The following is a 17,537-nucleotide window of genomic DNA, read 5'->3' on the forward strand; positions in this document are numbered from 1 at the left end:
AAAACACAGTTCAATATCTATTTTTTCCTTTAAAGGTCAACTCCATCATTTTCATTTCCAACCATTTAGTACTTTATTGATCTTTATGTCATTTCATGAGTGCTGCATCCTGCCAGCTGAAATAAAGGCCAAAACTTGAAATAAGAAAAAATCATTCTTTTTCTTAAATACAAAAAATTGAAAATACCCTATTTCAGCCTTGCTCGCTGTAGGCAAATCCTTCATACAGTGTCCCCAGGAAAAATGATTCTGAAAATTACATTTGCTCTTTATGGAAAGAAAAAAGCAAACCAAGAATCTTTTCAGAGCCTGATTAATGTCAGACACAAACTGAAGTACAGGAAGAAATTTTGCAGTTCAACTGCTGATCCTTTAAAGCAGATAAGGGTGCGGGCGCTGTCAGGAGGACATGATGGTCTATGTGGCTTGTATTTAGAGAGAGCTGAATGAGTGGGTTGAGTAGCCGCATGGAGAAATGCCCTCTCCTCTCTGTAGAGGGGAAAATCACGTGGCTTCAGCTGGAGATTTGGAAGGTATTTAGTCAAACAACAGCGACCGTTGTTTTGCTGCCGTCCTGCAGCAGAAATGAGATGCTGTTAGGGCAGAGGGATGCGTGAGGCGCTTTGCATCTGCAGCCTCTCTGGCTTTTTCACTTCCTCCATCACAGCGACTTGGCATTTAGTTTTAATTTGCAAAAATGTATCTGTCTTTCCCAGATTGTGGGAAAGGGTGCTGGGTTATGGAACAGAAAATAGGCTTGTTGAAAACTGGGCATTAAAAGGTAGCATGGGACCAATTTCCATTACGTGTTCTTTTTCTACAAATATATGGGGTCAAATCCTACAGTTGTAGCTCAGGCAAAACCACTGGCGATTTCAGGGGGACTTGATGCCAGAAAGAGCTAAAAGATTGGCTTAATATAAGTGCAAAGATCCCCGAACCATTTCTGCAGCTTGGCTCTCGGCATCGGTGGCATTAGATGGCACAGCTTCCCAACCGCCGCAGAGCAGCTCCGCACCGTTATTTATCACACTTTTGTTTTCTCTAATCCCCAGGATGACTCGGGCAGATTGCAAACGCAACACAGAGCCCGTTGACGGTAGGAAGAATTTACGTTCTAGGGCCACGTCCTCAGCTGCTGTAAATCAGGAAATGGCCAACTAAGGATCTCAGTGGACCTTAAAGCTTTTTTAAAAATCTGTCATTAAGGTTGAGATGCGCTTACTATGAAAGGGTAATGCTTCCCCCATAAGGCATTGCCCTGTAAATCTGCACATGCATGTGGCTTGCCTGGCAATAACAGCCATGCCTGGCAATAACAGCCATGCTTGGCAATAACAGCCACTAAATTTGTTGGATTTATATTCTGTTGTATTCTAGTTCTTGGTAACTTTCCCAACCTTTAACTGTTTGGACTAAAATTTTTCCATGGTGCTTGCCCCAGACTTTTTAAGAAAATTTTAGCTAAAGGAGTTCACCTGCTCCAGTGTATGAAGAGAGGGGAAAAATAAACCATCAATAGTTTTTTTACTGGAGACCTCTGAGTAAAAAATACTGGGCAATTAGAAGTGGTATTCTGCTGAACATGCAAAATGGGGTATTTCTTTACTCATGAGTCTTGACTTTGCAGCTTTAATAACCTTTTTAAGATAGCTCTTGTGTGTTGTTTATTTACGTACCACTATCCAAATATTACTACATAAAAGCAGCAATTGAAGAGCCATGTGTCCTATGAAAGAAAGCCTTCATGGGCTTTTTCAGTGCTTTTTTCAGGGCACTAATATATCTCTTCCAGAGTTTGTGCTAATCCCTGCACTCTGAATTCTTGTAAAATTTTGCTGTACAGATGTTTTACTCTGCCACCCAGCTGAAGTCCCTCTGCAGCTCCCCTTCCCCCAGCCCAAATCACACTGGGCTGGGATGGACTTGTGCAAGTGCCCCTCATTGCTTGCTGCAAGGTGAGTGATATTAACCCGGACTCCTGTAACCCAGAGAATGGATTAAAAATCTCCAAAGAGCGACAAGATGAACCCAAAACTGCCGTGAAAGCGCTACCCTGCTTTGTGCATGCCGCTTCCCTTGGAGAGGAGCTGAAGAAGAAATGCAGTGTGAAGACCTTCTGGTAGGCTTGGAAGCCCTTGAGACCCAAATCAGGTTTGCTGTCTGTCGTGTCTCAGCCAAGGGAACCCAGGGGTTGGAGTTTTGAATGGAAATTTTCACCATTGCCTATGAGACCACACTGTATTTGCTTTTAGCCTCAGGGTATTAGATCTTGCAGTCATGGCACATGTATGGTGTAGAGCAGCCATTGCATTTTAGGTCTTTTTAGGAGTTTTTAAGGTATTTCTCTTTCTCTCCTTGGTTCAGTAAGATTAATGGTATGGAGGCTGGACTACAGAGGGAGGGACGGAAGATAATATCACAGTCAGAGCAGTAATCAGGCAGCTTCTGTGGCAGTAAATCACAATACGTGTCAATAGCAGTATTGTGTATGCTCCATTCCAGGTCCTCTGGCTTCACCGCCTTTGTGCTTCCTCCTCCACCCCCACCCATCCTGTCTCTGTGCTTTGCACTTCTCCCAAATGAAACCTCCTGTTTGAAAACATCCAGGCAATTTGGTGCAGGAGCCTCCCCTCTAAGTGAAGCATCAGAGTTGCTCATACGTATCCAGCAGAAGAGAAGGGCTTCTTCGGAGGAAAACTCAGACCTGGAGTGGGGTTGATGACATTGTGCAGGTAGCAGTCTCTCTCTCGGTGACTCTGGGAGTTGAAGGTAGATAGACTTTTCATTTGGGCATTTCGGATAAGTGCCTGAAGTTTGATGGGGTATACCTTAAGTCTTGCAAACAGTTTTCCCCTTTTCAGTTGATGACATGCATTTTGCAGAGGAGGAGGGCTAGCTACAAGTGGCAGAGCCAGTTGGCAGCTAAGGCATCCCAATTCAATTTTTAGGAATGCTTTATATTCCCAATATGGACACTGTGACTATGTCATGAATGAAAGCTGGTGAATATGAACATTTTCAGCACACAAGAAAAGCCATTAGCTAAAGCAGGGTGGATTCTCGCTGCTGGTAAGTCTGTGTGTTGCTCCAGGAGCTGTGCCAGGGCAGAGTGGTGGAGAACCTGGCCCAGCATTTGCTGTGGTGGAGGCATCGCCATTTCCATAAGCAAGGTTTGCATTTCCTCTCCCAGAGAGCACACAGCTTTTGGACACGGTGCGATCCAGTAAATGTTTAATCATACAACAAATTGTGACAGCCAATTCACAGCAACGTCCTGCTGATGCCTTTTACTCTTAGGATACCAAGAGGTGTTCTACCTTGGCTTTGTTTTAATATCTTGCACCTGTCTGGAATCACTTAGGGAGAAAGAAATAGTTTGTCTATGTCAACAAGTGTTTTCAAGGCACTGCGGAAGAACTGAGTTTACAGAGAAATGCAAAGGCAGAAGCTCAGCAAGTGGCTACTCCATGCGGGCAGATCAAAGTGGAAAACAGCTTAAAAAGCACAAGGGAAAAGGAAAAGGAGAAACCTGACCTAATACGATGGGGAAAGCAGTGTCAAAAGGATTGATAAGGTCAGGGAAGAAATTAAGAAGCCCATTTTGGCTTCTGCTGTCTGGGCAAGCATGGCGAGTTGTCCTCCCCATCTCCCTTTCTGAAAAGGTTTGGGTAGGTTGTGGCAGGCGGCACTGTGCAGCCAGGCTTGGGTTGTAGCTGGGCGGGCAGGGAAAAGGTTGTAGTCTGTACAGTTGATAAACCAGACAGTTGCATGGTAACTATTAAAGTTTACTTTGTTAATTCAAAGTTCGCCCAACCAAAATTTTTTTCTGAAAATTAAATAGTAATTGTCAGTTTGATGTTTGTTTGCTTATCTGGCCATTCAAGTCTTCTTGAGTTGGGCATGGGGGAAATGCATTCATCAGAATTTCCATCGAGTAGAAATGGTTTTTCTTCTGGAATTAAAAATATGCTGCCTTCCAGCCAAATGCCATTTTCTGTATTATTTATTTGTGCTAGTAAGTAAATTGGCAATTGTGTTTTTTAAGGAAAAGGAGCCGATGCAGCCTTGTGCCTTTAACTTGTCAGAGCTGAGCAGATGAAGCAGAGAGCATTTCTGCAAAATTGTTCTTGCTAGCCTCATTTAAAAGAAAGCCTTACCTGCAAGAGAAAGGGATGAAATCTGTAGTGTAATAGGGTGGATTGCTTGTGTAGATAGACTGATTTAAAGTAATCGATCTTTTCTTTGTTTTTTACACTTTAACCAGCTCTCCTTTGCTGGAACAAGGAGTACAGCTTGGAAATTGTGCATGTAAGTGAGGGAAGAGGAGAACTAACTATAGCAAATCTCTTGCTCTAATGTATGTAACGGAGATTGAACAGGCGCTTTAGAGGACAGCAACGTCCCATTTTCTCACTACAGAGGCTTACACAGGTAGCTGCTCTGGCAGCGAGGTCTCTAGCAAAGTCTAACCGTCAAGGATGAACTTTACTCCTCCTGACTACCACCAGTTGTTAGCCCCAACCGGAAGCAATGCCAAAGCCCAGCCATGTCATGACGGGGAATGGGAAGAGCAGGGTAGGGGCCAGGCATGGAAGAGGTGAATGAATTTGTCCTAGGAAAAAAGGTGATGGCAAAGCTGTGCTGAGCTGCATCGGCTGCAAGGTGCAGTTATGTTTCACTGTACCGTGATCTACACAAAGCCTCCTCACTACGTATTTACAATTTCCACACTCTTGCAAATATACCAAGCCGGCCTTTTCCTGCCTTATGACAACCGTAGCCATGGGTGGGACAAAGACCTTGTCCTGGCCAGAGGAATGCAGAGCAAACCCAACATCCACAGCAGGCATTGCCAGTGCTCAAAAATTGCTGCTTTCTTGCTCCTTGGCTCCATCCATCTTTGCCTCCTGCATCTTGTCTGACTCACAGGTCAGTTGTGGTGGGAACTGTCATCTGCTGCAGTGGGGGCCTTGTCCTTAAACAGCTTCTCTGGTTCCTGAGATAGGGATGTCTCTGCTTTCAGACAGATGTGAAAGCAATTAACAGTAGCTGCTAGATCAAAATCTTTTCATGCCCTGAGTGTATTGGGGTGACTGATATTTTCTGATTTCTCAGAATGAAGCTTGGTGCAGCTCTCTCAGCCTGTTGCATTTAAGGAATTACAGATGTAATGGTAGGGTCAGGTTACCTGAGCTCCAGCTTAGCTATAAAACCATCCTTCAGCCCTTTTCTCTGCCCTTTGAGGAGTGTATAGGAGCTTGGGTGACACCTTTTTGCCACTGGTCTGGTGGTTGTGGTGAAGTATTAAAAGAGAAGGTGCTGAAGGTACCTTCATCAGTATCAAGATGAAGTTCTGGAATGAAGATGTAAATGCTGGATTTGAAAATACAGCGAGATGCACAGGGCAGAGGGATAATGTGCCAGTTTTGCCATGGAAAACCAGAATTGCTTTAGATGATGATTAAAAAAGGGAATATGATTAAAACAAGCTCATGAGATTAAATTAAAGTGACAAGATAAAGCAGCAGGGTGTCCAGGAGGGGAGGGGGAGATGGAACTGATGGCAGGAGGGCATGAATTATTGATTGAAATCTCCACCAGAAGGTAAAGTCTTTGCATTTTCTTATCTGGAAAGGGAGAGAATGAATGAGAAGTGAACAGAATTATTAAGGAGCTTTATCATTGCACTGGAGTGGATAATTAGGCAATTAGGATTACTAAAAGTTGGCAAACCATGAAGCCCAGAGGACTTGTGCTTCTGATTTCAGAGGTGTGTGGTGAGGCAAGTGGGGAGAAGCCTTTGGCAAGAGATTTGACAGTGCATTATGGTGAGGCTTAAAGGCAGAGCCTGGCTCTGGCACCCAGTACCCTGCAGCTTCCAGAACAAAAGGGGGTTCGAGAGACCTGACTAATAAAAAAGAACTTATTTGAAAATGGACAGCCCTCGAAACAGCAACAAGAAGTGAGACCATGAGTGAAGGCCACTGGTGAGGGTTCAGGGAAGGAGAGCACAAGGTCTTGATGATCCTTATGGGTCCCTTCCAACTCGAGATATTCTATATTCTATGATTCTAATAATGGTACACATGGACCCACTTTTTTCCGGGGTGGGCAGAGTAGCCACGGGAGTTACAGTGTAGTAAATGTTTTGTGTGCTTTTTCCAGATCTTTGTCCTCAGTTAACATCCCCTCTCCTTTCAGGTGAGTTGTTTGTAGTGAGACTTTGCAGGGCCGTAACCTGAGGGTCCTGCGAGATCCCTGAGCAGAGGACCAAGAGGTCAGACTCTTCCCTAGGAGGAAAGTGTCAGACTGTGGTTTAGACTCGCAGTGAATATGGTCTGTCATGCTACCTTCATTTCATTTTCTTTGGTCAGAAGTGACAAATACTGGATTTTGCCCTTATGTAAATCATGCAAACGCTTCATTGTCAGAGGATCCTTCCAGCTGAACTTAGAGGCAGCTTCCAAACCTCTTCCACTTCGATTCTCCGTTGTAAATTATATCTGATCACCTCCTTTGTAAAGAGGAGCTCTGCAAAAAACAAACAAGCAGTTTGGGTAAGCTGGCTGAATCTGTCCTTGTAGGGGATGAAAAGCTGTAGGACACAGTGGAAAGGAGAGGGATGGGAACACAAGAGCCGTCTCCCACGAGGGTTTGTTTGGATTTATAGCATTGAAGAGTTCAGGTGAAAGGAGATGTTGGGCCATCCAGTGCCGTATACTGCAGACCCTCAAATGTCACCTCTTGCCCCTCTCCTGAGCATTCGGCCTACATCTGGCAAAACCCAAACTTCAGAAAGTTTTTGTTCATGGGGCTTTTTGACTGTCCCTTTGGACCAGGTTCCTCCATGGAAGGGCCAGGCAGGCACTGCAGGCTGCTGCTTACCTCTGCAAATTAGCCTAACTTCTTTAGTTGACACCGTGGCTTCTTAATAGCTGGCTGCACATTTTCAAGGGGAAAGCTGGGTAAAAATGACTAAAAATAGCACGGTGCGTCTGTAACTGTCTGAATTCATCCTGGGCTGCTCTGACGCCAATGCCAGATAACTGTGCTCCTCCTCCGTGCTCCTGACCTGCTTAATCTTAAGCTATATGTTATTTAAAATTAATTTGCAGAGATGCAGACATTATATAAATCACTGAGGAAATGTCAGATTATGTATGTAATTTTCAGAAGTGCTCCACACTCATCTAACTCAGCTCCCCATGAAACCAAAGGATCAAAATTAAGCCGAAGCAGGGAGTTTGGACTAGCCACCATCCTTAAAATGCCACGGAAGAGGAGCCAGCACTGCAGACACTTGTTAGTAATTTCACTGCCAGAGACTGTTGATATTTGTTCAGGACATTCAGTGATCAGGGAAGGAAAAAAAAAAGCGGATGATGAAAAATACATGGACTAGAGTATTTGTTACTAATTATTTGCTTGGCCTCATTGGCAAGTCACCTAGTGTTCTCGGAGAGCGTTGCATTTATATAAGAAGGTGCCATCCGCAATGTTCCTCTTCCAAGACCAAGTTCAGAATATTAATTATGGATAATGATGTGTAATGATGCCAAATTTGGGACCATTATTTTCCTCTAGCACAGGTCAGAGGCTTTCACCCAGCCAGCCAGCTTGTGGCTGTGTTAGAGTGTCTCCCGGAGAGGAGCCCAGTCTGGGAGAAATCATGTTGTGTTGTTTTTCCTGTGGCTTGGGCTGATTCATGAAGGTGTTTGACATGTGCTCTACACGGCTGAAAACAAGGTCGGGTTTAATAATAAGCAATCGTATAAATAGCAAATAAAGTTTTGTACTGTAGTGTTTGGGGTCCCAACAGATGTGCTGCTGTCATTTTGTGGAGCAGAGGGGAACAAAGCCAGAATTTGCGTTCGCTGGAAGCAGGTAGTAGAATATTATTAGATCAGCCCCTGTCTATGACTTGCCAGAAATACTCTGGAGTTAATTGCTGCCTTAGAGGCACCATTGTTGTTCAGCTGCAAGAAAGTGGGTCGACTATTGACAGTATCACTGATCCCGTGTAATTATTGTAAAAGGCATGCAAAAATAGTCTTTGTGCTTAGCTTGGAGTTGGGGCCAACCGAGCATCACATCGGCTTTAACCAGCTGTGTGCACGCACTGTGTGTACACGTGTAGCTGTCTGCACGTGCACGGAGGACATCAGTCCAAAGCCTCAAAACGTGCACTGTGGTTTTGAAGCTGTGGCTGTTACTGTGTGACTGTGAGTCACCATCACCACTCCTCCTGGCAGCCTGGAATAAAACACGATAGCATCATTAAATATGAGAGTCATGAGAAGGCTCTTTGGCAAGAATTTTGGGATTAATTCCTTTGGTGTGCAATATTTGTGGTTTTAAGCAGAATTTTCTGGGTGTTTGGTCTCTCCCATGCCTGTCAGCAAGGCAATGGTGTAGGGGCTTTCCTTGAAAGTCTGTGTTTACACCCAGTGTTTTAAGTGTTACACTTAGAAACCCAGCTGAGAAACCTAGCCCAGGGGAACCATGCGTTTCCTTCCTCTCTGGTATTCACCTGGAGTGAAATACCAGAAATTGAAGGCATGCAGGCTTGGACTGGCAGAGGATGATGGTGATGGCACCTTCATCAATTGACTTACTATAGTTTAGTCCATGCAGGTCAGGACTAATGGTGGGAAGAGTTGATAAAAGTAGACAACTTGTCCTCTTCTAGTGCTGCGGGTGTCTGATTATGTCTCCTGGATAACTAATTTTTTTTCGTAGCTACGTGTCAGAGATAGGTGAGTTTGCGTGTATGCTCCTATGCCCGTTTCACACTTTTCTCACCTCTAGGTAATTTGAGATCCTTCTGTTTGGAAAGTGTTATATTACTAATAGTTTAAAAGGGAGTATTCAAATCACCTCGAACTTGTTAAAATGGTGCAGTTTAATTCAGTGATGCTGACATCTGGGCTGAGTCATATTACTTCCTAGCTGCTGTGCTTCTCCATGTTGCATCTGAGACATAAAAAGGCCATTTACTGATGGCCCTACCACTGCACCCTCCCCACTCCCAGTAAGGCTCTCACTTTAGTAGGGTGGTTACCCTGAGTGGTGTATGTGCATGTGCCAACAGGCAGGCTCTAATACTGCTAATGCAAGCTTTGAAGGGAGCTTATATAAGAAAGCAGGCTTGGAAATAGGGTCTCATTCCATAAACGGTGTGTTACATTTGGGATCTAATGCATTCTGGGAGAAATACCGCTCAGAAGGACATTGGTGCATCCAAGAGTCCCCTTGTGCTTGTACCATTGTCCTCCTGGAGCAATGGGGATCTGTGACCAGGGCTTAAAACACAGTTGCAGAACCCTGAAAAAAACCCAATATTTAACTGTTTTCTTGCCTCTTACCTATGAGTAGGAAATCATTAAAACATCAGCGGATCTCTCAAAGGCTGAGTGTTTTGCCTTCGGTGCAGCGCAGATGAATCCTGTGAAGTTAATGAGTCGTGCACCCGCTGCTAAGCGCTTGCAGTTCTTTGAGATTAGCTGAATATTTCATCCCAAAGTACATGCCATTAAAGACTTTTAATTCTTGGGTATCATATTTCATGGGACTTATATTAACTGTTAGGAAATGAAAGTCTCTGTGATGGCAGTATAAATTCACTTCGTTTAGTAATTTAGCACCTCCAGTGCTATCCCAGTCCTCAGATATTATCTGGTGAGTTCCCAGAGCAGGCAGTGGCTGCTTCCAGACAAGCAGGGGAATACAAGACAGGGAATAATACTTTTTTAGGCATCATTACAGGCTATGCCAAATAGAGGGAAGAATATCTATGTGGAGGAGGCCAGTGGAAGGGGGTAGCCACGCTGTAAGGTTTTCATCCCACTGTGCGTATGAGAAGTGCTGGTTAAAAACCCACAACTTGAAATACTGTTTTTCATCTCCCTTTTTTAATCACTCTGAACATGTGAATTGCACAGGCAAAAGTGAGCTTCTTGCCTGCCAACTCGCTTGAAGAGTTTCTCATGTTGATTTGCTGCATTTGCTCTTTTTCATGAATGAGAAGAGAGGAAATCTAATGAAAAGTGTTATCAGCTTGTCAACTTAATTAGTGTCTATTTTAATACTATCATTATCATTCATTACTAATTAATATAACATAAGTAACATGATTACAGCTTTTTTGTCTTATTTTTCAGTGAGAAGCTGGATGGAGAAGCTGAAAGATAAGGTAGGAGGCTCAGTGTTTCAATTACTTTAAAAGGAAAAACATTTTTACTTGCAGGAATAAATAAACTCTTGTCAGTGCTGTTCATTATCTCTACAAAGACAATTGAGAAAGGGCTTAACATTTTCTCTGGGAGGCAAATGAACCAGATGCTGCTGTTGTATATAGTGGTGTAAATCCACAGTATATCCCTGATGAGTAGTAACTAAGAGCAGAACGAGGGACAGGGGTATTTGATAGATTTCTCTGCACTAGAAAATCACCTTCTCTTCAGACTACCCGAGTTACTTTTTTATATTGCCCTCTAACTTACCTCCACCCCTTTTCTCTAAGTCCTGAGCTTGGTTCTAGATCCAAGTCAAGAGGATCTGGTGATCCTCTCTGGTGAGAGGCTGTGTACCACGCCACCGCCTCTGGACAAGACCTTTCCTCCCTCCACATGCAAGAAGAGCTGCAAATTCCTAGAAGGAAAAAGAACAAACACAGGAAGACTGAAAAAATAACAGGCCCTGATCTTTTCTCCCTGGCATTACAGGGTGGTGGTACATGAAATCAAGAGTTGTGCCAGCCACAGGCAGTGATGGCTTTTTATGCTTTGCTGCCCTAGGGCAAATACTAACATTTTGAAATGGTTCTGAAACCTTCCAAATGTTGTGTTGATGACAGCAAAGCCATGAAGCTAGAAATGAGGTGGCAGTAGTGTTTTAAGACAAGAACATTTTCTGACTCAACAGGGCTTGGAAATTCTTGAACAGGATCGGAGTTAGTATAGAAAAGAAACACCACAAGGAATAATGACTCGATAGGAAACTCCAGCCCCTGAAAATACATCTCTAAGCCTGAGCAGATTGTCACCAAATGAGCCCAGTCTTCCCATGTGATCCCCACCAAGTTTCAGCAGCATCTTACCATCAAGTCTGAACAGAGAGACGGGGTCTGGGTATCTGTTTTCCAGGACTAGGGAGTGGAAGTGTTAAGGTGGGTTTCTGCCCAGCCCTTGCTGAGTTACTTTTCTACCTACAATAGGAAGGAGGCATGTCTAGTGTGATCTATGCTCCTAGCAGAGCACCTTGGCCTGGGATTCAGCCAGAACGAATGCTGAAAGGACAGAGAATGGTTTTCCCGATGAAGGTAAAAAGCAGACATCAAGACTGGTTGAGTGCCTGGAGTGAATGTAGCATGCAGCGGTCACCTGCTCATGCAGACCTACCCCAGCCGGCACAACACAAGCTCGGGGGCATCAAGTGTCTTCACACTGAAGCCATAGCTTTCACTTCGTTCCTCTTGGCACCTTGTTGGCTACCTCTGCCCTTCCCCATTGCAGAGGTGGGGGTGCATGGTCCAGTCTCCAACAGAGTTGCTCTGTAGGGTCTGAACCTCTTGCAGGTAGATGTTGGACTGCATGGCAGTGCCCAGCACAAGCATTGGTATAACTGGGGATCTGCTAGTGTCCACTTAAAAGAGAGCCTCAGCTCTGAGCCATCTCCCTCCTTTGGGGAACGGCAGATGTGTGGAGGCAGATCTTTCACCTTGCTCACATTTTCCCTTAGAAAAGCCCAACAAAAACCACTCCCCCACCCCAAACCAAATGCTGATGAAGCAAATCACTCCCAAATAAACCTGCTCACCCCGTTTCCTCCTCTTCCTTGTTGAGTTTTATCAGCCCAGTCATAATATGTGCCCCTCTCATTTGCTGTTGGCAGAGCCCTGTCCTGTCTATTTTACAATCCCGCCATCCAAAAGAGTGTCCTGGCACATGACGGCCCTATCCCTGAGAGATGTGTCCTCCTGTGTCCATCAGGGCTGCCCTGCTGGGAGAGGGAAGGGTGTGGGGAGCGTGGGAGCAGGAGCACGGGTCAGTGACAGATTTGTGTCTGGTCTCCTGCAAACACTGCAAGTGTTGCCTTTGGTATGCCGAATAATGGCCATGAGGTTCCTCTCAAGTCCTCCGTTGCTGTTATGTCAAAAGTCCAGTGGAGCCAGGAAGGTAATGGTCATGGATTAGGTGTATTAAAAGCATCCCTAGGATCTGTAAAAGAAGCTGCATCTTCCCCATGGGGAAGGGGTAAAAAAGTGGCTTCGGAGCTGCTGTGAAATGGGGTAGCCTATTGGGCAAGTGCAGAAGTCCTCATGAGGTGGGCTGTGTGACACAGAAGGGCTGGGAGAACAGGTCCTGGGTCTGCTTCACATTGCAGGTTTTTGGGGTAGAAATCACTGGTCCAGCTGTTGGGGGAAGCCTGTAAAAGGGCATGGGCTGGCCAGGTGTGATAAAGGCTCACGGGCAGGCTAGATAGTTCACCATATTAAAACCAGTGATTTCTGATATGGAAACTCAGCTGGCAGCAGCTAAAAAGCCATTTCCAGTCTCCCCTCACCGCCCACACCAGCAGCAAAGTTCCAGAAATAGAAAAACCCATGCTGTACTAATTAGGTCACCCAATTAAGGCACCTTAATTGCCTCCCAGAGATAGTCTTTGGCTGTGTTATCACTAACCTCCTTTTTCAGGAACTGGGGTGCAGGCACACAGCCCCACTCCAAGCACATGTGCTGAGCTGGGCTGGGTTTTCTGGGAGGGCATTCAGGGAACCTGCACGATGCAGCTGAAGATCCCTCAAGCCTTGGGATCCAGGCATGAAGTTGTTACTATTTAAAGCACCGAGCAGGATCTGGAGGGGTTTGGGAGAGCAAAACAGCCCTTGTGAGCATTGTATCTGCCCTAGATGAAAGCAGTTATTTTCATTCTCCAGGTAAGCATACAAAGCCAGGGCAGTGCACACTGAATAGCTTTTTTTTTTCACCCCACTCAGTGGATTATGGAAGAAAAGCAATTACGGTGTAAGCACGTGTTGTTAAGTTGTGTTGCAGTTTGGGAATGCAGATGAAGTTGAGTGGTTGTAAGCAATGGACTGAGGCTTGCTAAGAGATGTCTGATAGTTCTCTGAATTGTGCATGTGTCCCTTGGCAGGTGTAAAAACTATTTTGGGGGGTGTAGATGGGAAAGGGTAAAGCTGTAGTGCTACAGCCGAGGACTCTGTTGCTGCAGTGTGAACAAAGGCAGCACTAATGAGGGAGGGAGCCAGGCTGTACCTGCCTCTCTTACTCTATTGAGCCCCCCAGCCTGAATTCAGTGAGGATGCTGAAGCAATTTGGCACTTTAAAGCTTGGGTTAATTCTCATTTTGAACAGTAAAATATAAAATAACAAGCACTTGGGAATATTTTCCAAAGGATTTTAAATGTTTACATGTGTAATTTTAAATTAGTCATGCTATCTCTTTTTTTTTTTTTAAAGGGCAATGCAAACATATGGATCATAGCAATTGAATTAGAGCTGATTTACATTTGCTGTGCTTCCCTTAAGGCCAGCTGAAGGTGTGCATGCCCTCTCTCTACGTCATTGTCCCGCTTGTGCACGTGACCCCTTCCCATGCAAAGCAAAAGCATTTGGTTCAAAGATTTCAAGTATGAAGCCGAGCAGGCTCAGGCTGGGCTGGGCAGGGAGAGGGCAAACTGGTTCTTCTGAACACAGTCTGGCTTTGCGCTTCAGCTCCTTCAGAGACCCAGCTGTGCGTGTTGAGGGCAGCTTCTGCTGTCCCTGTGCTGAGATATGTCACTAGTGTCCCAGGGCACTTGCTTTCCCATGCCAATGTGTCTCTGGGAAGCATGGGAGCTGTGTAATACTCTTTACCGGAGGTATATTTAGCAGTTTGGCCATGGTAAGACACACTCCAGCAATCAGAGCTGGCTAGGAGGATGCTGGGTCCCTTTCCCATCCACCTCCCACGACAGAGGTCCTGCGTCCCTGCTTCGCAGCGCAGCCTTTCTGCAAAAGCAGCTTCTCGCCTGTTCTGCCCGCTCCCTTGCCGGTGCCTGCTGTCTTGCCTGGTGGCTCTTACACACTGGCCTCTCTGCCTGCACCGTGCTCTCCTCTGCCTGCTCTTGCCGCCCTGAGGGCTGCGGGACGGTGCGGAGAGCTGTGGGCAGCACGGTGCCGAGGCACTCATCACCGCACCACTCGGCACCGTGCTGCTAGCCCAGATTCATGCCGAAAAGTGTAATGGCAGCTCTTGACCCTCCGGATTGAGCTCTGTTGAGCATGGCCAGACATATACCCGTGCCTTGATTTATGCTGGCGGTACCTGGGGAGCTCGGAGCAGCACTCAGCCTACTTTACACAGTGTGTAGTGAAGCTGTTCGGGTGGTCACAGGTCTTTGTTGTGGCTCGAGATTGCCTGTCCTTGGCGGTCGAGGTTTTCTTTCACACATGCACCCAGATTAACAGACACTTCACCCCAGCACTTGCAACTCTGCACCAAAATTGTTTCCTCTCCTGAAGGCAGGCAAACACTGCAGTGTCTCAGCTATCACAAGGAAGTATCTGTTAGCAAAAGCTGACGGTGAGTGAGCCGTGGTGGTTACCAGCTGGTTGGGGGCTTGCTTAGCAATCCTGGAAGCAGGGCTCATCCTATGCAGGCAGGTGAGAGGGACTCAGATACAATAAACTTTGATGAAAGCAGCGTCGGGATATATAGCAGTCCTAGACTGGTGGAAGATGACTCTGAAAGGATGGTCTTGTGAGTGTTGCTCTGCTTCTCTCTTTTCCGCGTAGGCAGGATACATGTCGGGGATGTTGGTTCCTGTAGGAGTCGGAATAGCCGGAGCCCTCTTTATCCTAGGAGCACTCTACAGCATTAAGATTATGAATCGCCGAAGGAGAAATGGCTCAAAGAGACATAAAAGAAAGGTATGGCAACTGCAAAGGAAAAACCCCGATCTGTTCCCACCCACTCTCCTGTTAACCATTTTGGCTGTAAAGCGAGCGCAGCCTGGTTATGGTTGCGGTTTGTCTGGGTTGAAGTGCCCGGGACCTCTTGGTTAGAGTGTGGGGGGGATCCAAATGCTCATCATTTCCTTTTTGCATGTGGAACTCTTTCATGTTTCTTTTCTTCCCCTAGCAGAGGGAATTTAACAGCATGCAAGACCGAGTCATGCTCTTAGCTGACAGCTCTGAAGATGAATTTTGAATGAACTGCAGTGCCCTTGTGATAGCCCGTGACTTTTAAAAGGAGGGAGGGGGAGAAAAAGAACAAGTGACTTTCTGCTGCATCGCTGCTCTCCGCCGCCCCGAGCCACCGAGCAGTGGTTGGTACCACCCCGGCGAAACGGCATGCTATGCTCTATGTGTACCGCGCAGTGATGTTTGTTTTGATACAGTAGTGAGATTTCACATTCGCACCCGGCGCCTCATTCAGATCCACAGCGTGTCTTGTTACAGCTGGAGCTGATACATATGGATGATTATTTTCCTATTATCCTGGTGTACTGTTTTGGTCCTGGCTGGCAGTAATCTAATCATAACAATAGCTCTCACCTAACCCGGGAATGGAAATCTTTACTGTGAATGACTTCTGTCCAATTTATTAATTTTAAATGTTACATTACCTGAGCTAGAGTTCATTAGTGCTAAGATTAGCTGCTCTGCTTAATTAATGAGTTATACACTTGAACTGTATCCCTTGCCACCTGAGAAGTGCCCAAGTACAGTGTTGTTGATACAGTTTGAAGCACATTTCTGCACTCGGTTCCCCGACTCTCACCCCTTCTTTCTTCCTTCAGCTCTGCTCCATGCTTCTTGGAGACACACAGGAATGGCCTCAACACTTCATTCACAACAAAAATCGTAGTCCATTTTCAACCAGCACTGTCTGTTACAGCACAATAAATACCAGCGCTCGCCTACTGATGGATAGTCTTGCATGGATCTCTTAGCTTTTGTTCAGTGTGCAAGTAGGTAAGAGAAGAGGCAGGTCAGGGGTTTCTTCAGCTTCTGCCTCCTATTTGAAGGACACTAGTTATTGGTTCATCTGTTTCACAAGGCTGCATTCACATAGAGATGAAAGCAGAGCATCTGTCTCCTTTACCCACTGGAAATTGCATTTTCAGCCCCTGAAAGGGGCTTTGGGGATCCCACCTTTGGGGGATCTGGATGGATCTTGTTTCCAGACCACCAAATGCAGAAAGGCACCAAAGTTTGCAGAGCCAGTGGTTGTCAGTGTCGAGGGATTTGTGGCTAATAGAAAGCAGCGTCAGCCACAGCCGGAGAGATGTCTGCTATGGGGAGGTGAAATGGTCACGCTGGGGAGCCCTTGGCTGTCGGGGAAGAGGTGAAGCTGTAGGACAGATGGATGCAGAGGGTTGTGGAGGTGAATCCCAGGGATGGCACGGGGTGAGGGCAAGGTGCCATGCTGCCTGGGCTGCTAGCACCGGGTTGCAGAGGGAGACAGCCAGTGTCTGAGATGTTACTGGAACCGAGGAGGGGAAACTAATGTTGCTTTGCACAGAAATGCTGTCAAAATAGCTAGGAAAAGGGCTGCATTACTTTCTCTGCTTCCAGTTGTGAAATGACTTCAATCTGACATTTATGCAAAACATCCATGTTTCTGAGGTGGGAGTCACTGTTCTGTGGGGAATCATCCTTCATACAAGGAACAGCCACTGTTGCCGGAGGAGACCTGATTAGACAAATAAGGCCAGACCACACATCTACTGAGATTAAATCCCACAGAGTCTTCGAAGAAGTGGGAGGAGAGTTTGAGGAGGGGCAGATGCAGGATTTCATTCCTTGTAAAGGTGCAAAGGCCTGTCAGATTGTGAAGGGTAGATGTAGATGATGGTAAGCAAACGTCTCGTGGGCATGTGAGTGGGTTTGCAAGGTAGGACATTTGGAAGACCTGCCTGAAGCTCAGTTCTCTCTTGAGAGGGTCAGGGCCTCCTCTGGACATTAAGTCATCAGACGTGATGTTCAGCTCTGAACAAGCAGTGCTTTTCAGAGCCCAAGTACTTTCCTATAGGCCTTACCCACGCATCTACTGAGTCACCTGGAAAAGGACAGGCAGGACAACCTGTATTCAAAATGCTGCTACTGATGCTAGTCTTCCAGTTGAAGAGGTGTGCATGGTCCCTCACACATTCGTCCCGCTGAGTATGTGGGAAGCAGGTTGGGGGAGGCACAGTAAAACCTGGTCCATCAACATGTTAGGGAGACTTCGTACCCTAATCCCTCTAGGACAGGCTTTTCCAGCCAGGGCTCCACAATGCCTGCATCTCTCCCTTTTAATTCCTGAAACTTTGACCAGGAGAATTTTGCCTTGCTAAAAGCAGCCCCATGTCTTTAACAGGCCAGGTGCCCATGCCCAAAATTAAAGACTCTTTCTTCTGTAACAAATGATCAGTCCAAGCTAAGAAGAACTTTTGCTTCTGGACTGATCTCTCCCTATTTCCTTCTCATTCCTAAGCCTCTTGGAGCTTGGAGGTGGTTGGGAGGTGTTAACAGTCCAGTTGAGCG

General features: G+C 45.9%; 1 protein-coding gene across 2 annotated transcripts in view; it reads left to right on the forward strand.

Moving 5' to 3' along the window:
- The window catches only part of ARMH4 (armadillo like helical domain containing 4), a 70,547-nt gene extending 53,964 nt beyond the window's left edge, over positions 1–16,583 (forward strand). Inside the window, exons 6-8 of one of the 2 annotated variants that reach the window (XM_075501572.1) lie at positions 10,164–10,195; positions 14,802–14,936; positions 15,148–16,583. In XM_075501572.1, the coding sequence (XP_075357687.1) occupies positions 10,164–10,195; positions 14,802–14,936; positions 15,148–15,216 (236 nt within the window). In that variant the 3' untranslated portion in view covers positions 15,217–16,583. The remainder of the gene's footprint in view (positions 1–10,163; positions 10,196–14,801; positions 14,937–15,147) is intronic. The other variant, XM_075501573.1, reaches the window with a different exon arrangement.
- Positions 16,584–17,537: the final 954 nt, after the last annotated feature.

Source organism: Mycteria americana, chromosome 5 (assembly GCF_035582795.1).
Source record: "Mycteria americana isolate JAX WOST 10 ecotype Jacksonville Zoo and Gardens chromosome 5, USCA_MyAme_1.0, whole genome shotgun sequence".
Classification (NCBI taxonomy): Eukaryota; Metazoa; Chordata; class Aves; order Ciconiiformes; family Ciconiidae; genus Mycteria; species Mycteria americana.